Raw genomic sequence first — 22,734 nt, 5'->3', positions numbered from 1 at the left:
CATTGATCACTATTGTGTAGGCAGGGTAAACCCATAGGCGGGGATGCTTAAAACCAAGGACGTGTTAGCCAGCTGTTGGTAGGGAATATACGACCACTTAGTGGATGATAAGCTTAGTTGTGTTTTTCCTTCACAGAGGGGGTCATATTCATGTAGAGGTGATGAGGCAATGGAGTTTAGATTTCACTTAAGCAAGCGTTATGATTAGTAGTGTACCTCTCATACTGACCTTCATTTGGACTCGTAGAGGGCCCTCCAATTTATGGTCCATGTAAGCCAGAGCCACCCTTCCTATTGGGGGATACACCAACATAGACAATACATACAACATTGGGATTAAAAAAAGACCTTCTTCAAGGAGGTATCGTGGTGTGAAAAAAGCTGTAGCACAACTTCTGTCTCTGGATGACTTCTAGCAGCTGGTATAGAGGTACATGTGTGCATCAGTGAACAGAATAGATGGGACTAGAAAGGATGTCAAATGCTCTGTTGCACAGATTTCGTCTTCAGAAGGTCTGAAGGCCTACTTCTGGTAGTTGACAAATGGAGGTCTCTCTTGAGTAGATGGAATTGTCTAGAGAGGTTGTGGGCTTGTGCCACCACCCCACCTGTTAGATCATATTCAACATCTTTTCGGAGTACCATCCTGCTTTATTGTATACCCTTTCTGCACTCATCAACCTTCCCTAGCTTGTGGCAAAAGAATTTGAGGCTCTGATATGAGTGTTGCTTGCAATCTTGAACTGAAAATTGGAACCCATTTACACTCACACATGCTCAAAGTTTTACCACCCAAGATAGAACGGCTGATTACAAAGTACAATGTAGAAATACTGCTGGGACTGAAACTAGAAATGCTGCAAACAGGTCCTTTTATAGGCATGAAGGGGCTACATATTTTTAGTATCAAGTTTTACTAATTGCCTTTGGCTTGCAGGAAGTGGCCAAGCGAGGCTCGGTATAGCCTCTATTGACCACATGCCAACTTGGATCGTGGCACAAGGTCCACCGGAAGGCAAAGCATCTAAAAGGCATACAGGATTTCTCTCAAACTTCTTCAAAGAACTGGAATATGAATTAAATGACTTTTCCAGTGATACAGAGTGCAGCTCCAAAATCTCTGAATCATCCTTTGTGAGAAAACCATACAAACGGAAGAGAAATAGTCTTGAGTTAGCTGCTAGAAGCCTAGATAATGCAGCTCCTGCTGTTCTTCAAAGCCTATCATCTATTGACAGAAACCCCGAAGTAGGAGTTGCATCAAAATTTGCAATACATGATACAAGGTAACACCATCTGTAGTTTGGTCTGGCTTTGTCAAATAAAAGGCCTGCATGTTTTGTCAGCATGGATACCTGACACACTGTATATGTTTGTTGCAGAACTGGGACTGAAGCCAATCATCTATTGACGCATGAAGCACTCGGTGAACACCCTTTCACTTTATGGTCTTTATCTGTGTGGATACTAAAAAAAATTCATGCAACAATCTAAAGTTTGATTAGGCTGACTCTATACATATGAGCCTGCAGTGTAGAAAGCAATAGAGCACTTGAAGAGAAGAGACATACGCAAAGTATTCAAGCAAATGAAGAATAAGAACACTTGCATTGATTCACTAAAATTGATTGATTCCCTCGGTAGTTCCAAGATTGCTTGTTTATACAAGTGGTCGATCCACTATGAGTAGGTGCGCCGTTTGGGCTATAAAGCGCCTGCCAATGAGGAGTGCAACCTACCACTTATTGTTGCCAATATTAGGGGTGTGCCACCCACTTGCTGATGGTGTGCAAGTGGTGGTCCTCTAAGGTAAGAGATAGACCTAGTAAACACAACGGAGTGTACACGGCCGATGGAGAGGCTGGTTGTAGGTAGGTACTTCCATCAATGGATCACCTTCTTGGAGTGCCATTTGTCACTTTGACAGCTGCATGGCTGGCACTTTTCAACTGAACTAGTATCAACTATCAACTGAACTGGACCCTTGCCAGCCGAATACGTGTCAGGGCAGTCTGGTGGCAAATCGCCCACCACTAAAAGATTCACCGTTCCAGTGAATGCAACTGAGAAGAAGTTGTCAGAAAATGAAGGATAGCCCACCTCAGGCCAAGCCGTTGGACAGGTAGGAAGAAGCCACCCTAGGCTCGAGCATGGAAATAAGGGTGTTATTGTGGTTATGGAATGTGAAAAAAATGAACATAAAATAAGGATTTAGAAGAAATTTTGCATAATATAATGGTATTTACAAGGATGATGGAGATTGTCCCAAAAATACAAAGCTAAATACTTCAGAAAAGTACAAAGCCAAATACTTCAGAAAAATGAAATGCAACGGACTGCACTAGTGTCCTGCTGTAGAAGTACTGGGCTCTCCGGGATGTTCAACAGAGGAGAATCCCTGGGAAATGGTGTTGTGACTCAGAGTGGCGCATGGCAAGCGAGATGGAGTGGTGAAGAGGCTGCCAAGAGCAGATTGCAGAGTGTGACAGACGACATTGAACTAGGCTGCCTGGTCACGGAGTGTGGGAAGATCGGTGATGTCGGCCTCACGGGAGGAAAGGTGGTCCTGGGACGTCGTGAGCTCAGGCGAAGATTGAGTTCAGTGATATGTGCCTGGGAGAGTTTCTGCTGCAGTGTTGTGACCTCCTGTTGCAAGTTATTCTTAGAGGATGTAGCCTGGATGATTTCTATTTTGATAGAAGTGACGGAGGTGGTGCGATGCTGCTGGGCAATGGGCGCGGCCTGATTATGAGCTCGCTGCAGGCATCGCCATTCCTCAGAGAGGAGGAAACAGTAGTTGGTGGGGTATTCAGAGTGCATCTGAATATCCAGAGATAGCTCACCCAAGGCCTGAACCAAGCGTCGAGCACGGCTGGCCGAGGAAGATGCAGGGTATTGGAAAACCGAGTGAAGCAAAGAATGTCCCATAGAGGGTCGGGGCTGGTGTCGGTGAACGTAGATGCACTCCGGCAGCGAACTACAAGATGAGGATCCTGGTGAGGAAGGAAAATAGGTGGGGTGATGGGAGAGAGTGGGAGAGAGGAAACCTTGGTGGTCAACAAAGTTAGCACCCGCAGACATTTGAGGGGCTATGGGTGGGCTGGATGTGGGAAGCTGCACATTGGTGGAGGAGGGATGCGGCGGTGGTGACGGAGTCTTGAAGGTGGATGTAGGTGGCGTGGTTGTAGTGTTGGACGGGGCTTGGAGGATGTAGTGGACTGTGGTATTAGCTAAATGCATTAGAGGGATTAAGCACTTGAGAAGGCTTCACAATTCATGGTGGATCAAACAAACACAAGCATGATTAAAAACATGATTAGCAATGATAAAGAGATTAGGGAGCTTAATACACCTCATGGATCTTAGAGGAGATAAACCTTATTTCTTTATTCATAATGGGGTGCCTCTTATATAGGCTGAATACAAAGCATAAGGAGCCAAGTCAACTCCTATGATTTCTCCCAGATTCTCTCTCAGAAAATCTCCTAGCCTCACTATTCTCTTTCCATGATTCTAGCTCCCTAGATGCATGGTGGGCTGATTGGCATCTACCTAGCTACTTGCAAATGTAGAGATTCCTCAGTAACTAAGTTGCTTTTACAATGTTGAAAATAACCTTAGACTATATGACCCTTACACACACAAATAACTAGGGATATTTGATGAACATTACTAACAAATCCTCCCTCAACAAATATCCTATTACCTAGTGGTCAGTTACCTAGGTACCATGGCATGGGTGTTGTCACGTGCACACTGCACTAGGGTGACACATTGGCATCATTATTCGCATTTATACAGAAGTAATACCTTTTTTAGGAATATTTGTCGTACGCCGTGACCCCATTGTGAGCCCTCAGTCCAGGGACAGTCAGGCACGAGCTACATAGGTTAGTCTCCGAGCCATAGAGGTCAGTCTGTAGTTAGTCCTCTTAACCGACTTGGAGAATTCATCAGATTAGTGTATGTAGCAGTCGGCCTTAGTAGTAAGTATGCATTAGTAGCATAAACATAATCATTGCATGCCTATGGGCCAACCAAAGGGCCAGCCCATGGCTTTAAGAGCCTGTCGAAGGGCTGTTCACAGCCATGGACAGCAGAAAGGGTGGCCAGCATATACAGCAGGCTGACAGCATATCTGAGCATATGCAGCAGTCAGCAAGCATTAGGACTCAGCAGCAGCATAGAAAAAAAAGGGCTACAACATTAGTTGTTAAGCGCTAACATTAAAATGGTATTTTATGCTATTTTTATATCATTTTCTTGTCCAAGAGAACCTGGCCGAGAGCATCCTCTGGCCGACCAGCTCCCTATAAAAGCAAGCGCATAAATTCAGCATAAATCATTCATTCATCAGAAAAGTCTCAAGTCAGCAAATCAGCAAACAAGTCTCCTATCCTCTCTAGGCAAAGTCCTTGAAGTCTCTTCAACATTCAGCCAGCGTTAGTGCAGTCCTACAACTATTTTGAACTTGCATAAGTGGCCCTGAAGAGTCTTTTGCAATGCCTTGGATTGGTAGATTCAATATTAGTTGGCTCTCAGATTAGTTCCAAAGGCCTAGCAACAAGCATGATCAGTTCCGGTAGGTGACCCGCCGTTGTGTTAAGGGTAAGAGAAAGCAGGTATGGGGACAACAGTGGAACAGATGCTCAGTTCTTTAGCAAGACTTGGAAGTGGAGATTAGAAGTGGAAGGTGTTCAGACAAAAATAGCAAAGTCAAAGTCAAAGTCAGAAGTAGCAGGTCAAAGTTAGAAGTCTAGGGAAGAAAAATGAGAGTGTCCAGTGTCCACCCCGTCATCAAGTTTAGCTGGAGGGGATGTCACGTGCACGCCCGTGCCATGGCTAATCCTTAGCATGAACAGCCTAATCCCTTAGTAGCTTTTCTTCTGAGATGAACTCAGAGGGCTTAGACCAGCACTCCAAACAAGTATATAAGCATGAAGACATTAGTCAAGTGAAGCAAGTCAGTCATTTCGTCATCATTCATTCTCAGTCATTAGGTTAGCATATGTAGGGGCTAGAGTCCAGGCCTGACCAAAGGCCTGACCATATAATACAAAGAGAAACTCTGACACCTATCTCTCTTCTTCTCTCCTGTGTCTTAATCATGTTTAAATCAACATCTTGTTCTTAATCAAGTTTAGGGCTATGGATCAGTACAACAAGGCTTCCGCACATGCAACAAGTGTGAAGGTAGTCTGTTGCCTCCTAGTATAAACAAAGGCAAAATGAGAGATCTCACGCTATTGGTAGTTGAAGATAAGGGTCCTTGGCCTCTTTAGAAAGCCCAATCATTAGCAACATAGTTGGCCTCATGAGAGGCCTCCTTCTCTTAGTCTTCATTAGCTTCTTCTTCTTCTCCTACAAGGAGAGCAACCTTGTTCTTCAGGAAGCAATGTTCTTTAGTGTGGTTGTTCTTTCCACAGAACCCACAAGTCTTCTTGTTTGTGTCGGTGTAGGCCTTTGAGTTCTTGTTGGAGGTACTTTTGTTGAAAAATTTCTTCTTTGTGTAGAGTGCCTCATCAAGATTGTGGATTAAGCTTTGCTTCTCTTGCAACCTCTTGTATCCTTAAAGTAATGCTGTCTCTACACCATATATGTCATGTGCAAGACATGTGCATGCTCATTCCGAGGGCTATTTCGTGAAGGGCAGCAGATAAAGAACCAGTTTTGGAACTAGAGTCTGGAGCTACAGTAGTTAGGCATGGGCAGGAGGACTGTGGAATCACCCAGGAAGCTGTCATCTAGCATTTATGGAGGCATGTGTGTGTCAGCTGCTGTAGCAAGTGAGGGTTTGTCCAGGGGACCTGGTCGACAGCAGGTCGGCCAACCCACAACTGTTTTCCAAGCCTATAAATAGCAATCACTTGGCTCCTTGTTGATCATTCAGTCCTTCATGGGCTGAGTAATTAGAATAGGCATAGAGTAGATGTTTACCACCTTTTGAGGGGCAACCAAAGGCTTGCCAAGGTGTACACCTTTTTGTACTATATGAATATTTTGAAATTCAGCTCTCTCTCTCTTCTCTCCATCTCTCTTGCTCGCGTTTTGCATTAAGTTGTTCTAGGATGGTGTTTAGGGCTGAAAGAAGACTCCCAGAGCTTCCGCATGTGACATTGGTATTAGAGCATCACGTTGAACAAGGCTAAACACTAAGGGTGTGACATGTGGGGTCTTTGATCGTAGTAATCACAACCTTAGGCTAACTAAACTGCACTTAATGATGCTTAAGAGATAGACAAATATGTGTCAATGCAATGCAGCTATATTAGATGAATGGGTTACAAGGAGATCTGAATAGATCTATGATGCTGTCCTAGATGACTATCCTTCTCGGGATGAGAGGAATAGGCTGAATGCTGATGCTGAGGACTGTTCCTTGCTCCAATGCTGAGGTCCACCCTTCGATGCCGGCTTCCCTCTATGTAGGAGTTAGGAATGATGAACTATATGCTGAATATGCTGCCTATATACTGATATGTTGAATAAACTGCTGTCCCACTGTCTTTCCCTTGTCTCCTAGGAAGGAAACGCTGAAGGGATGGCTTTGGGACTGATGCAATGCTGATGTGATGCTGAAAACGCAGATGCTCTCCTGTTGCCTGGGAAGGAAACGCTGAGGAGATAGATGCGTTGGCTGAATCTGCTCGATTGAACTGGATGAGATGCGCTATGCTGAACTGGATGCGTTGATGGGCTTACAACGCTGATGGCAGATGCTATGATGGACTGAATGCTGATGCGCCTCTATTTATATGAGGGACTGGTGCTGGTCGGCCAGCTTTGCTGCAGTCGGCCAGATGCAAGAAGCCCACGACTGCCATAAAATGCCAGTTGGCTGGTTTATACATGCTGTCGGCTGATGCCATAAATGCCATAAAATGCTCATGATGATTAGGATGCTGATGTTGGTGAATAAATATCCTGATTATATGCCTGATGATGCCATGCCACTTGTACACCTGATGGGTGTGCACGTGACATTCCCCTCTGCTAAACTGTTGCTGGGTGGTATACCTGGCAACCTTTCGACTCTTCTGGTGATCCTTCTCCACCGAACCACTGGCCCCTTCTGTCTTCTGCTGCCGGGACTGAGGTCTTCTGTAGGAGTGGAAATCTTTTGAGCCAAAGACTCGATCTACTGCGGGAACTGAATGGCAAATGCTGGTAAAACTGCTTGGAAATACCTGAGTCACCCTTGACATGTCTGTGGAATCCTTTCACCTACCATCTCCGTCGTTCCTGAAGCTTTGAACCTCCTGAGGTGATGTTGGAGCTAACTTCCGTCTTCTGTGGAAGAGAACCCCCTGCTGCTGCCAGTTGAAGCCCAAAACTTATGTCCTCCTTTGATGATGGATGTCATTCTTCCCCAGAGAATTCATGGGCAAACATGTATGCCTTGCAGATGCAAGACTGACTACTAAGATAAGTGCTAAGATGACTACTATGCAAGCCATGTGCAACCCTATATGCTGTCCAAGAATGCAGATGGGTGGGTTACTAATGCATACCTAAGGGAAAATCCCTAAGGGTGGCCTGCAAGATTTTGAGAACTGGGTTTATCTGTGCGGAAGCGATTAACCTGATGTCTGACTGAATGACTGATGGAATGAACATGATCTAAGGCTGGTTACCCTGTAACGCTCTGATACCAATGTGACATGTGGGGTCTTTGATCGTAGTAATCACAACCTTAGGCTAACTAAACTGCACTTAATGATGCTTAAGAGATAGACAAATATGTGTCAATGCAATGCAATGCAGCTATATTAGATAAATGGGTTACAAGGAGATCTGAATAGATCTATGATGCTGTCCTAGATGACTATCCTTCTCGGGATGAGAGGAATAGGCTGAATGCTGATGCTGAGGACTGTTCCTTGCTCCAATGCTGAGGTCCACCCTTCGATGCCGGCTTCCCTCTATGTAGGAGTTAGGAATGATGAACTATATGCTGAATATGCTGCCTATATACTGATATGCTGAATGAACTGCTGTCCCACTGGCTTTCCCTTGTCTCCTGGGAAGGAAACGCTGAAGGGATGGCTTTGGGACTGATGCAATGCTGATGTGATGCTGAAAACGCAGATGCTCTCCTGTTGCCTGGGAAGGAAATGCTGAGGAGATAGATGCGTTGGCTGAATCTGCTGGACTGAACTGGATGAGATGCGCTATGCTAAACTGGATGCGTTGATGGGCTGAAAACGCTGATGGCAGATGCTATGATGGACTGAATGCTGATGCGCCTCTATTTATATGAGGGACTGGTGCTGGTCGGCCGCTTTGCTGCAGTCGGCCATAGGGTTAGTTCCGTACGTCGTACGACTGAAACCGCACGTACCTGCCATACCGTACGGTACCGTACGGATTCGTACGATACCGTACGATTATATATATATATATATATATATGTATTTTTTTTAAATTTATTTTTGGGTGTGTTGTTGTTGTTGTTGTTGTTGTTGTTGCGTGGAGCAATTTCAGTCTTCTAGAGAGCCATTCATTGCCCTTTGCAGCCTATAGGGAGCTGTTTGTCAGGAGCGTGTGCACTTGCCATTGCCATATTAGGCAAGCGATCATATTGCCTGATGAGGAGGAGGAGGCAATCTTCATGGAGCTCTATAGTGAGCTTGTGGCAGCAGATACTCGCAGCACCAGGAGTCAGCATGGACGGGGCCGAGCAGTTGGAGTTCATAGGCCTCCGCCTTCGGCATCGGCAAAGGGTGGCCTTCGCACATATGTGAGACGGGGATCCTCGAGCTCCAATCCCCGCCTTCATGATGATATTCCATTGCCCCCTCATGATGATACCCCACTGCCTAGAGAGCCCTTGTTTGATGATGATGGCAACCTACTTAGCGAGAATGATCCCCAGAGTGTCTCGTCCACCTTCGAAGAGTCCTCTTCAGAGAACTCTCTTGATGGACACTCTAGTAGTGATCATGTTGATGATCATGCAGATGTTGGTGATGATGTAGACTTTTGATATGTTATAACTCTCTAGGCATTGGGCATCTATCTCCTTCTAGCCCATCGATGATGTATTGTAGTATGTAGTATCATGTATGTACGCATGTTGGCGGTCGTCCATGCCATGAGTTTTTGGCCTATCCTTTTGTAACAATTTTGTACTCTAATGGCATGATGACATTATGTTCATGGTTCTACTATTTTGTAACTTCTTGTCTACAATTTTTAAGTTTAGGAAGTATTTTAAAAAAAAAAACGTACTAATATCGTACCGTACCTCAAAAAATTTTGAGGTACCAATTAGTACCGTATTTTATCGTACCGTACCGTATCGTACCTTTCGTACTAACTAACCATGGTCGGCCAGATGCAAGAAGCCCACGATTGCCATAAAATGTCACAAAGTCCATAAAATGCCAGTCGGCTGGTTTATACATGCTGTCGGCTGATGCCATAAATGCCATAAAATGCTCATGATGATTAGGATGCTGGTGTTGGTGATGAAACACCCCCATATGATGCTCATACTGATATATGCCTGAATAAATATCCTAATTATATGCCTGATGATGCCATGCCACTTGTACACCTGATGGGTGTGCACGTGACAAAGGGTCTCCTAGATGAAGGTGCACAGTCCAAGGAGAGTAACACAAGACATGGAAGAAGTTCCTAGGAGGTTGGTTGGTGTTGTTCTACAAGACCCAGGGGGAATGGCAATCCTGTGAGTCGGGTGCTACCATAGTTGTCATGGTACAAAAATACGATACCGTACAGGAATTTTTGGTATGATATGAAATTTTGGGATAGCGTACAATAAAATACGGTAAAAAAAAAAACAATTACAAACTTGACATTTTCGATTTGGAAGGGTTAAAAACTGCCAACAGTGAAAAACTGCCACCAGCAGTCAATTCGTACCATACGAGACCATACAATATCGTACAGAATTGTACTGTACGAACCATACTGTACGAATAGGAACCATACTGTACGAATAGGTTCGTACAGGTACGAGAAATAACTATGGGTGCCACTTGGGGCATACCACGAAAGGCTTTTAGCGGCAATGGTTCCAAGGGAGGACGATCCTCCAAGGGGTGGAGTGAGTGCGAGACACTAATACTCAGGAACATAAGACCACATAATGTGTTCAGGGGTAGGGCATGAAGGAATAGGGGACATGATGGAACAGATGCATAGATCTTTATAAGATTTGGAGTGGATTTGGAGACCGGGCAAGGTTTCAGTGAAAAGGTTTCTAGGAAGGGAAGGATGACAAGTTGGGGAGTCTAGGAAGAGACAAAAGGGGATGATGACAGTCATCCAAGAACAGAGGTTGGAATCCCATCATCAAGTTTAGGAGAGGGGCATGCCATGTGTAAGACATGTGCATGCTCATTCCCAGGGCTATTGGATTCCATCATCAAGTTTAGTAGAGGGGCATGCCATGTGTAAGACATGTGCATGCTCATTCCCAGGGCTATTGCTTGAATGTTAACATATAAAGAACCACTTTTGGAACTAGAGTCTGGAGCTACAACAGCTAGGCATGGGCAAGAAGACTATGGAATCACCCAGGAAGCTGTTGGCCAGCATTTATGGAGGCATGTTTGTGTCGGTTGCAGCAAGTGGGGGTGTCCAAGGGACCTGCGTGTCGGCCAGCCCACAAGTGTTTTCCAAGCCTATAAATAGCAATCACTTTGCTCCTTGATGATCATTTAGTCCTTCATGGGAATAGGCATAGAGTAGGTGTTTACCACCTTTTGAGGAGCAGCCAAACGCTTGCCAAGATGTACACCTTTTTGTACTATATGAATATACTGAAACACAGCTATCTCTCTCTCTCTCTTCTTTCCATATCTCTTGCTTGCATTTTGCATTCCAAGATGGTGTTTAGGGCTGAAAGAAGACTTCCAGAACTTTCGCATGTGACAATCTAGCTTAGGTTTTGGCAAGTTTTCCAAAGTAGACAGAAGATGTGAATATTCCTCACTGGCATGCTTTTAAGAAGTACCGCTATGACATCTTCTTCCACTAGTGCTTCCTCCTATGGCTGCAGGTTGAGCCATTATACTCTTCATGTAGTTTATGTGCCGTGGGAGGCTGTCAGATGATTTCATTTTAAGTTCATAGAAATGAATTTTAAAGCCTATCTTTGAGTGCTTACCTTTTGCTTCAAAAATTGTGTCGAGTGTATCCCAATCCTCATGTGCACTTTTAGCCTTAGTGATGTAACCCTAAAGCTGTTATGGCAAAAGCATTTTCATTTTTGGTAAGCCATAATGTTTCACTATCCCCCCTGGTTGTTGGTTTCTTATGCTTTCCATTTGCAATGTTCCAAAGTCCCTTTTTCATCAATACAAACTTCACCTTGGTCTACCAAGTGTGAAAGCCTTTCCCATCAAATTTATCACTGTGACCCTTGGAATCTATTAAGCAAGGTCTTACCTCTTGGCTTATAGCTCAAGGGCAGTGTCTAATGCTTTACAAAAAGATGCTCAAATAATCATGCATTGAAAAGGAACCTCCCTCTTAATGATCATTCAAGAAGCTCTAGAAGTCTCTCATTGCATAAAAAGCCAAAAAGTCCAAATCCTTTAGCATATGCATAATAGTAAGATTTGGGTTTTCTAATGAGCTTAGGCTTCTTGATTTTTATCTTGATGCTTAACCTTCAAGTTTTTCACATTGGTTGACTTACATGAAGTGGGCATTGAAGCTTTGAGTGTGAACACACACTTTCTTTGTGTAGAAAATGACCTTATTTGGAGTGAGCAATTAAGACTTAATCAAGAGGGAAAATAACAAATGAAGTGCCCATGTTGTGTAGCAGCTTACCAATGATTGATTGAAGCCCTTAAAGGATGGAAAACACCAATATGATTACGATTAATCATGTTTGGTTAGCAGCAGCTCATTGTTAAGCTCTTTGTCTGAAGCTTTGATGAAAACAACATGAATACTTGATGGAATTTTCTCAAATTTCAACCACACCTTGCTTAGAGTATGAATCAGACCTACCACGGAATGCCGTTCTGCCCATGTGGAATGTGGGAACGACGTTTCCTCTAAATGGGTTGTACAGAACGCTCTGGAACGCCTTGGAATGTTCCGTGGTGTGGAACGGCCAGATGGAATGTTCCGGAACGTTCCCTTACCCATTTACGGGCCGTTCCGGGAGGGGTGGTTGAAAATTGGCAGAAAAGTGGCCTCAAGCAAGAATCGCGAACACGTGGTGGTAACGCACCGTTCCCAGCTGTCTACTCGCTTTCCTGTGCGATGACCGTCGACCACCCATCGGTGCTAGCGCTCGGTGCCGCCATCATCATCGTCCGATGTCGTCTCGTTGCTGCACAGTGCACATCATCTCATCGCAGGCACAACATCTTGATTCTCATCACACCCCCGTTGCACATCACCTTTGCTCATTGACACCAGCTGGGACACTCAAGCCTCATGTGTAAATGCTTCAGCACTTGTTACTATGCGTCATAGCTACTAGGAAATGCCGTTCCCCCTCTAGGGAACGGGGGAACGCCGTTTCCCAGTCCTGGACGTTCCGAAACATGGGGGAACGTTTTGGAACGTTCTGTCACAAGGAACGGCCAGGGGGAAAAGTTCCGCCACGTTCCGAAACATTCCCCTAGTAACAAGCCCAAAAACCCTTAAAAAAGGGAAAAATGTTGAAAAAAAAACATTTTTCCTCTAATTTTTCCACTCGGCTATGCATACATAACATAAAATTTCAAAGTTTTAGCCTATCCTACTTAAAATTCATCATTTAAATGACATTTTTCAGAATTCCATTAGTTCTGTTTGTTGATGTGGCGTTCCCCCGTTCCTGTTCCCGTTCCGGGGGTTCAAAACGTTCCCGTTCCCAGGGGCCAAAACGTTCCCTCATTCCCGTTTCCTGGTAACTATGCTTTCTGTCTCCAAGCAGCATGGCGTCGAAGTTGTGGGATGAGCAGCAACAAATATTCCAGCAAGGGAGGAGCAAGGAAGTGGAAGTGCCACTACTATGGCAACAACGAGAAGAATGGAGGAACAGATAGAGTCAGTGCCCAACTCATTAGAGAGAAAGGCCATGGCATCTACTCTTGCCCTCTCATTCCAAATACAAAGAAGGCTGCTCTTACCGCATTCACAGCTTCATTGGATGCACCCAAACTGGCAAGGCCACTAGCACCTATGGCATGAGTTGTTTCTTCTTCATCGGGCTCGGAGCCCACTCCTACCAGGGCTCATGTAGGGCCCTCATCTTCATCCACTCGTCGCCGTTGCCGCCACTCAGCTCAGCCCGGCCGCCGCCCAGCTCAGCCCGACCGCCACCTAGCTTAGTCGGTCGCTTGCCAAGCTCCGCCCGACCTCCACCCAGTTGCCGCCTGTATAGCGCCACTGCCGCCCATCTTTGAGATTCAGGGTTTGGATTTAGACTTGGAGCTTGGACTTGGACTTGGAACTTGGAGTTTGGACTTGGACTTGGAACTTGGAGTTTGGACTTGGAACTTAGACTTGGGATTTGGACTTGGACTTGGATTTGGAACTTGGAGCTTGGACTTGGAACTTGGACTTGGATTCATTCGATTGGGATTTGGATATTGGATCTGGTACTAGCCCGGTGAGAGATACTTGTGGGTCATCCCCGTGGTGTGCTCGGCATCAGAGATCTCGTGCCTTGACATCGACATTGATTTGGATATCCTACATCGGTATATTTGTTTGTTTGTATTCATTGATTGTATTGATCCTGGCCAACGTGCCTGTGGATTTTTCCCAAATAAATTCTTGAAAGGGGGCGGGGCCTGTTCCCCGCTCTGTGTGGTGTATTGTGCAAGATCCCTATTCCTTTCTCTCTCTCCCCTCTCAGCCGAGACATTATCAGAGGATACATGCGATATTGGCATGACGTCGTGCAGCACGACCTTGGCGCTTCAGCCTGGCTATGTTGGACCGACCTATGCGAGACATTATGGGATGAGTCTATCTCAGCTGCTTCCCATAGCTTACCATTTTTCCAATTCCACACTTTTATCAGATATGCCTTTTTCTGGTAGCTATATCAGGCCACTAGTTCCTCTTTGGCCACATGTTATAGCTAGTTGTTTTTTAGTTTATGCTTTTCATTTTCTACTCAGGACATTTAGTTTCCTTGAGTTTTGGATGTATTGGTACTTTTGCCTCATAGGCCACTTTGGCCTCTTGTAGACGTTAATATATCTTTCTTTCTTTCTTTCTTTCTCTCTCTCTATATCTTTATCTCTTGGACATGTGGTTGAGTCTATCACTGCACGTCCTGCTGATGGCTTACAATGGTATCAGAGTAGGATTTCTCTTAAAGAAACTTTCTTGGGCTGACAGAGCCATGTTGAGACTAGAGGGAGACCAAGGGCCTCATGAAGGGAATAACTAAGCTGGTTGTTGGAGGTCGGGTAGCAGCTTGCCCACGGTGCGGCCACCCTTGGGAGTCTTAGAGACTCAACAGATTTGGCAGCGGATTCTCCGCATCTTTACCTGTGTGGTTCTGGCCAACACATGTGTATAATGCCAATTGGGGTCACCACCTCTATTAGTGAGAAAAGGGCCAGGCCCGCTAGAGCCTCAAGAAAGCTTCTCGCCGCTTCCGCATGCGATCAGATCCACCCTGTAGCTTACCCCCCAAATTGCGGAGGGTATGTATGATGTCGAGCCAAATGCTCTTGATAGACTCTGTTGGCGGAGTGTGGGTACCCTCAATGGCTCCGTTGCATCGAGCTCGCCATGTGTGCCAGTCTGCAATGCTACTACAAATTTTCCATCTCTGGCATGAGCTTGGTCACTAGTGGTTTGTAGGTGGGGTTGTGACTGGTATTGCCGAAATGCTGTGGTGAGAGACCTGAAGGGCTAGCCCTTCACCGTCCTCCTCGTAAGCCTTGACCACCTTAGCCTTTGTGGCCCAAGTGACAGTGCCCCATGTAATGATCCAAGTCAAGGCCCTGTGCATAGTGACGCTGTATATGCAAAGAAGGGGGCATCCAGAGTCTCCACCCGATCCGCATGGTCATGCCAGCTGGGTCCCACTGTAGGCGCGTGAGAGGTTGGCACTCCCATACCCATAGCCGCCATAATCTCTCCCTGGTCACCTTGGCCGGTGGTGGGTCTATGTGCCTCTCCCGTGCCTGAAATCCAACCACCCTCACCCTCTGTAAGGTGCAGCTTGAAATCCTCTCCAATAGAAAAAGTGAGCAGACCACTGCCTTCATCTGCTCCGTGGACTGCCACAAGAATATCATGCATGGTTAGCATGCCTAGCCACACTGGGGGAGTCGGGTCTGTGATAGGAATCAACCAGTCGTGAGGAATAGCTGAGTCGATGTCAATGCTGAGCTTGTCTCTACCCCGGATCCATGTCAGGCCTCTCTCTTGCATCTCTGGGGGTAACGTCTGGGGGTAACTGCCTATGTGCAATCCAATCTCCAAGGAACCTGGTAGGTCCTATGCTCAATGCGCCCCATGATACATGAGGTCGGGCCCCCAACATGTGGCCACTAGGTAAACGGATCAGGGGTTCTAGACCAATGGCTGTTGAAGCCACTCCTCTCAGGCTACTAGAGCTATCTGCCTAAGGGCCGGCTTGATCCCAAGCACGAAGTAAATTGGCTGAAAATCTGTCCTCAAAATCTAGACTAAAACCGTAGGCCCGCATCTCTGTGAAGATCCATCTGGTACTCCCACGGTTCCCCTAGACTCGGGGTGCTGGCTGAAATCTGGGCCAAGAGGAAGTCCTTCCAAGGTTCACCATCGGGAAGCAGTCCTCTAACAATGAGCTTGCCCAGTAGGGCACGGCTCTGAATAGTAGGGTCGATGATGCCTAGCCCCCCTCTACGTCGTGGTTGAATGATCACTCTCCATGCCACCTTGGCTCTGGTAGGCCTCCTGTTACCGCCGGCCCATAAGAAGTTTCGGATCAACCGTTGTACCTGGCCAATACATGCTCGAGAGAAGGCCCATCACGAAGTGATGTACCACATGGTGGCAAGAAGAACCTGGTTCGCCACCACCACTCTACCTGCTAGGGAGAGCCTCGCAGAACTCTAGTATAAAAGTTTTTTTCGAATACTCAGAAGAAGAGGGGCGAGCTGCTGCGCAGGAGATATCAATGCCCACTTGGCATCCAAGATAGTGAACTGGAGTGTCCCTCCGGATCCACTAGAAGCCTCAACTAGGTGTCGAGTCGGGGCAGGTGCTGAGCCTACCCAAAAACCACACGACTTGTGCCAGTTGATCTATGCTCCTAATGCGCAACAAAAGATCTCGATTGCCTCCGTGAATCTCTAGAGATTCCCCACATCTCCTGAAAGGTAAGCTGTTGTGTCGTCTGCAAACTCTGAGTCAAGCAGCTCCTCTTGAGTGCGGAGGGGGAGACAATCCCTGAAGCCCAGTCTCTTGGGTTGAGAGAAAACTACTCATGGCCTCGGCGACGAATAGGAAGAGGTAAGGTGCCAGAGGACAGCCCTGCCGTACCGAGCGGAAAAGAGGGAATTTGTCGCCATTGGCTCCCTCTATGAGAACCTGGCTGTGCGAGGCTAAGTAAAATCCCGAAACCCCATGAATCCACTCCACGGGGAATCCCATTTGGCTCATCGTGCCCTACAGAAAGTTCCAATCCACCCTATCATAAGCTTTCTCAAAGTCTAGGAGTAGCACTATGAGGTCCTGCTGTCGCATCTTGGCCGAAGCTGTCGCCTCCTAGAAGGTGAAAATGTTGTATAGAATGCTCCTATCTTGAACAAAGCTTGTCTGAGTGTCATAAATCAAATTAGGGAGGAAAGGCTGAAGTCTCTTGCCGATGGCCTTGGCCAAAATCTTATAGGCGGTCCCTAGAAGAGTGATGGGTCTCTGCTGCTAGATCTCCAATTTTTCACCACCCTCCTTAGGAATCAACTGTATCAAACCCTCTGAGAGCCTCTTTGGCATGGCACCTGTGAGCATAATCTCATTGAAGGCAGCTCGAAGGCCACCTTCCATGAGGTCCCAATGACGAAGAAAGAAAGAGACTAGAAGCCTGTCTGCCCCCAGGCATTTTCCCCTGGGAAGTGTTGCTAGTGTCTCTGCCACCTCCTCAGCAGTAAATGGAGTCAATAAGAAGGACCGAAGAGAGGGGGGAACCACCTCTCTCGTGTGCCACCAAACCCTCTCGCGTGCGTCCATCACCTGTGGGGATAATGGGGCGTCGGTGAGAAGAGATCGGAAAAAATTTGTGGTGATAGCTCTCACATGGGGGGGATCAAAAATAATAGCTCCATCCTAGCCACACAACTTGTGAATGTCGTTTGTCCTCCTATGTGGGGGACTGGCTATCTCAAAGAAATCCCCTGTGACTCTGTCACCAGCGTGGGTCCAGAAGGAAAATTCGGCATGGTACTTGTACTCGACCCTCCTCTCCTGTATGGATCTAATCTCCATGCAGGCGGCAGTAAGCTGACTCTCAATCCATGGGCTATCTGGAACTCTCCTGAAGCCGTTGTAAAGAAGCCAGACCCCTCCTCAGACGTGGGGGCATGATCAGTATTTTGGTATGCACTACTTTTTCATATCACGCCCGGTTATTCTGTCCTTAGATCACCCCTGAAGGTAGGACATGCATGCGAGATCACCCCTGAAGGCAGGACATGCATGCGAGCTCTAGGATTCCGGACAGCCTCATTCAAGACCCCAAGATCTGCAACAGGATAGAGCAGATATGGGCGGGACCGGATGTTATTTCAAGCTTTGCTGCGTGCACATTGGATGTGGGCGTGGGGGAGATCAATAGTTTCTTACAAGAGGCAGCCCAAAGCAGAGTGGAGGGATTTCAAGAGCATGAGAGGAGGCTGCAAGCCCACTCATCAACATAAAACTTGTCTAGTCTAGAGAGGTTGGGGCTGGTGCTCCTCCTATCCGATCGCGAGTAGCTAAGGCTCCCAGGGCTGTGCCGAAACTCTGGAAGATGCCAAGGGTCTTGTCCCCTAAGTGCCAGTATCATCTCCTCAAAGGCAGAGTACTCTGCTCCTGACACTGTGGCCATGCCGCCTCCAAGTCTGTCCTTTGCTGTCTCTATCATGTTGAAGTCTCCACCCATGCACCAAAAGTCAGTCTTGGGAAGGGCCTGCCAGACTGTGCTCCAAAAGAGGGCTATACCTGCAGCGGCGTTCGGGGCATAAACATTGAGAAAGCCAACACAATCCTCTCCAATCAAAATGGTAACCCATTGTGCTCGCCCAGGAACTATCACTCCTGAGCCTGTTCACTGCCAGCAAAAGCTGCTCTCACTGACAGAAATACTGAAAGAAAAAGTAAAATGAAAACATCTGACAGTACATGTGATCAACATATGATCTTGTGTAGAGTGAGATATGCTATGATTAGCTAATGACGATATCCGCCTTGGCTAGAACCGATCGATGGTGGAGTGAATGTCAGGCCTTTGTGATGGGAGCATGTCATGTCGGCGAAGAACCTCACAAATCCGTCTGTGTGGTGGAGGGTCCTGATGCTCTGGGTCGGGGATGTCTGGCTCGTAGAATGGATCGAGCTATCTCGCTCTGGGGCGTGGAGTTGGAGCGTGGGTATGGGTGGTGGGCTCTGATGTCGTAGTAGAGGAACTGATGTGGGCAATGGATTCCGATTTGGATGTGTAACACAAAGAAATCTGTGATGGCTCTTTGTGAGGTGTCCTGTCAGAGCCGGGGCTGTCTCTTAGCATGTTGCCTCAACACTACATCCCTGTGTCGTCTGAGCTCCATCAAGTACATGCCCAAGCACCTCTGATCCTCAAACTGTATCACCTGTGTGAGTGGTCCGAATCCCTCTCGGAAGAGGCAGTGGAATTTCCCCTGTATCTCATTGTAAGCCGGGCAACTGAACATATAATGGGCCTCATCCTCTAGTACTCTTGTGGTGCGTACTGTGCATGTCCTCTCCTCATGTGGGATATCCTCAGCTCTGCCAGTCTCTACTCTAAGGCGGTGGGAGGATACCTTGCGTTGGCCGATCGTGATACGCATGGCATGTGACATGTGTATCTGTATGTATCCCAGGATCTCAAAGAATTCCCTCCTCGGAGAGTCTCAAGAAGTGATCTCTATAGAATTCACTCTTCTTACCAATCTCTGATGTAGACACCCATGTCTAGTGTATGTGTAGCCCGAGTAGATCTGACTGGATGTTCCGGTTGATCTCTTGTCGTGAGAGATCAAGGTAGGGAGAATCCAGGCTATACTGAAACGGGAGGAGACGGTCCATTTGTATGCCATGTGCATGAAACCACTCGACTACCGCAGAGTACCATGCATGTGTCAGTAATGGTGGCGGCGGTGTCGCTGAGGAGGGCAATCCATTTCGTCTCAATCGCTCCCTCTCCCTCTCGCTGTATAATTGCATAGAGGTCTCTAGTGCTAGTCGTGGGAGACGATCTCTGTCAAGCGTGTATACATGCTGAATATAAGTGACAATCGGAAAAAGGGCATCTGTAACCAGTGGGGCCACCCCAAACTTTGCATGTAGAATGTCATGTGGTATAGATGGCTTACTCCTGATCATGCGTGACATCATCACCTGTAGCTTCTCTATGCTCCTCCCTAGTGATCCTTCCCTAGGCCTGGCCCCCAAAAGGCTGCACCCACCATACATAGCCGCTGGTCGTACTAGAATATCAAAGAGCTAGCACTTAGTGCGAGGTTCTTGGAAATATGCTTGGAAACAAAAGCTGTAGAGATGATATTGCACGACTCAAAATGATGTGATAATATATTACTTTAGTCAAGTACATGCTTTTTGACCCTTACATATCACACTCACATATAAGCACATGACACATGGCATATACACTTATCTTATCCAGTTATAAGGGGTGTTCACACACTCGTGAATGAACAAGGTTACACACACACACACATCGAGGGTGGTTAAACATACAAGAGCTCTGAAACCCCAACAGGATCACCAGCTTGGAGTGCCATTTGTCACTCTGACAGCTGGACGGCTGGCACTTGTCAACTGAACACCTGTCAACCGGACCCTTGTCAGCTGAACATGTGTCAAGGCAGTGTGGCAGGCTACATATACAAACACATTAGGTGTCTCTTGCAAGTCAACGAGGCTTTCTCCTACTCATGTGCTCTTGACACACATTTTAAAGCATTATTTCAATCCCTTGAAGGATTCTTTGTACGTTGGGCATGGTGCATTACCCATTTCAAGGCATGTGAGAGCGTGCATTAAAGGATATGTTCAGAAGCTTGACTTACAGGTGTACACCCACTGGATATGCTAAGTACTATGGGCAAAAGCATTTGGAAAAGAACGGTTTTGGTTTCAAAACCGTAGGTCAACCTCGTAGAGATACCCTTGTTTTGAACCATTAAATATCTGACTTTATACATATGTCTTGTGTATTTGCAGAGGATGCTTCATATAACTGCTTTGTAAGTTGTCTATATGGCTTAGAAGAATCCTGCTGGACCCATTGACGACACCCCTACAGATTCTAACACACATGTGCATGCAGCCCCCCCCGCCCCTCGCCCCCTCCCGCCATGCTGCTTTCTTGCAGTCAATACCTCTTTGTGAGGGTTGTTCTCTGATCCTACAGATGTATCTTTAACGTAAGGATCTTGTTTTGAATGGAAAAAAGGAAGGGGGGTGTAGCCACACTGGGGGCAGGTAATGCCACCTATCTGCACCTCTCATTGTACTAAGTTTTGTACCCCATCAATGTAAAAACAACCATGCTTGTTGGGAAAAGAAGGCAATAATGCGTAAACTAAATTAGCCAAAACATGAGTGACAGGATAGCATAATGCATGCTTGTTCAGTAATATCATGAGTGCCGTGAGACTGCCTACACCTATAACACGCTTGTTGATGTGGGCAACCTGGAAAACTGATATCTTCTTCATTGATGACTTTACAGTGCCAGATACAGAAGAGGGAAAAATCAACTTCAGCAGTTCATGCTCTCCATCTACACGGATATCAGAAAGAAGCTCCAATCATTTAGAAATGTCGCGGGAGGCCAGAGACATAAGCCAAAATATAAAAGAGACTTCAAACCTGGTAGAAGATTTTCCCAGGAAAGACATGATGTCGAAATTGCGCCGCAAGTATCAAAGCCAGAACTCAAGAAAAGTTGCTTCTGGCACACAGTTGTTTGCATGCTCTGAGTCAAATCAGAAAACAGGCAACACGATCTCCAACATACTCTCCAGGCTGAAAAAACCTTTCCAGGATAGTGGTCGAATTGAATTGGGTGCAGTATTGTATAATGGTACAGAAGGAGAGAGCAGCAGGTGAGCTAATCTTTGGCAGGCTCTGCATCATATACACAATCGCTCTGTGGGAAGCTGCACAGATATTGTAAACAGCACCTCAACAAAGACAAATTATGTTTGCAGATAAATGCTTGCGAGTATGGATGGGAGTGCAGGATTCTGCCGACATACGATCTGGCTATCTTCAGCTTGCATGTAGTGAGATCGGCTTCTTTGTGTGAATGGGTTCAATTATTTTACAAACAGATGGCACTATTTGTATGCTGTTAGCCAAGCCATGAAAGAATTTCTTCTTATTCTTAAGAGAGATCCGCATCATACACAAACGTAGCTCGTGCCTTAAATGGTGTGATTTGCTGCTTCCCTGTATCCACTTTGCCTAAGAGGAATCTGCATCACATGGAAACGTAGTTAAATGCCTTGGATCATACTTTGTGGTGTCTTCTCTCTCTTTAAGAAACCAAGATGGTTGATGTTGTCGTGCTAGATGTTTTGCCTAGCCTTGATATTGTTGGCGTGGCAAGATTGAGTGAAAGGACATTAACTCCATGGTGAAGTAATTGAAGCAAGAATTTGTTAACGGCAAAGACAAAGTGGGTCTTGGAGAGATGGCTATAAAAACGCCCAGCAACTGGAAGATACAAGGAGAGGGATGTAATAGATCTCTTTCAACAAGCTCTAGTGAATGTGGGGACAATTTCTAGGAGGAATGGAGTCTGCTCTAGATGCTCTCTTTGAAGCAAGCGGATGGTGTGATGCCTCATTTTACTCCTTGTGTTTTCTTCTTAATTGTGTTGTGCGATTTCTATATTAGATGAAGTTTTGTAAAAGCTTTTGTTCGTTTCTCCTCTCTTTTTGAATCTCTTTTGAAAGCCTTCGCATTTAGACTGGGTTATGTATAACAGTATAGTTATAGTAGATTGGTTTTTTGCTAAGAGATTACCTTGATTTGTTCATTCCGATCACTGATTCAAGAAGATGGTATGTCTCGAACCAAAGAAAGGGTATGCCAAATCAGTCCATGAGATTATCCATGCCGATCCGAAATGAGTGCGTGTATCCACACCAATCGATCAAAAAAAGCGTACATCTGTTCAACCCAAAGAAGATGCGTATGGTGTGCCAATATGATGGCTCACATCGATGAAACTCATGTTGGTGAGCAAGGTGGATTTCTCACCGTGAGTGAACAATTGGTGAAGCGTGTGTGTTTGGGGTAAGGTCTCGTGATCGAGTCTTACTTCCAGCTGTCATCTGTAAGGACATTGCTTGGTACAAATAAAAAATCTCGCATTACCAAAAAAAGATGGATTCACATCATGAGCAAGAATGGATTAATGTCTAGGTTATCCAAATGTGCATGATTGATCACGCTTGCTTTTGAGAACTCCTCTAGGGTGTGGAGCCGAAACACGGGTATGGGTGGTGGTGGGCTTTGATCTGGGAGCAAAGGCACTGGTATGGGTGGTAGACT

At 46.1% G+C, this 22,734-nt stretch overlaps 1 protein-coding gene across 7 annotated transcripts in view; it reads left to right on the top strand.

Moving 5' to 3' along the window:
* The window catches only part of LOC147635753 (uncharacterized), a 167,370-nt gene extending 145,326 nt beyond the window's left edge, over positions 1-22,044 (top strand). For 3 of the 7 annotated variants that reach the window (XM_086803157.1, XM_086803156.1, XM_086803158.1), the window contains 3 exons: positions 938-1,286; positions 1,383-1,426; positions 20,903-22,039. In XM_086803157.1, the coding sequence (XP_086659283.1) occupies positions 938-1,286; positions 1,383-1,426; positions 20,903-21,282 (773 nt within the window). In that variant the 3' untranslated portion in view covers positions 21,283-22,039. Of the gene's footprint in view, positions 1-937; positions 1,287-1,382; positions 1,427-20,902 lie in introns of all 7 variants that reach the window. The other 4 variants (XM_086803155.1, XM_086803160.1, XM_086803161.1 and 1 more) reach the window with 4 other exon arrangements.
* Positions 22,045-22,734: the final 690 nt, after the last annotated feature.

Source organism: Cibotium barometz, chromosome 9, assembly GCF_041138505.1.
Source record: "Cibotium barometz isolate CiBa-2024 chromosome 9, ASM4113850v1, whole genome shotgun sequence".
Classification (NCBI taxonomy): Eukaryota; Viridiplantae; Streptophyta; class Polypodiopsida; order Cyatheales; family Cibotiaceae; genus Cibotium; species Cibotium barometz.
The sequence above is the reverse complement of the archived record's forward strand: the minus strand, read 5'-3'. Positions and strand labels throughout refer to the sequence as shown.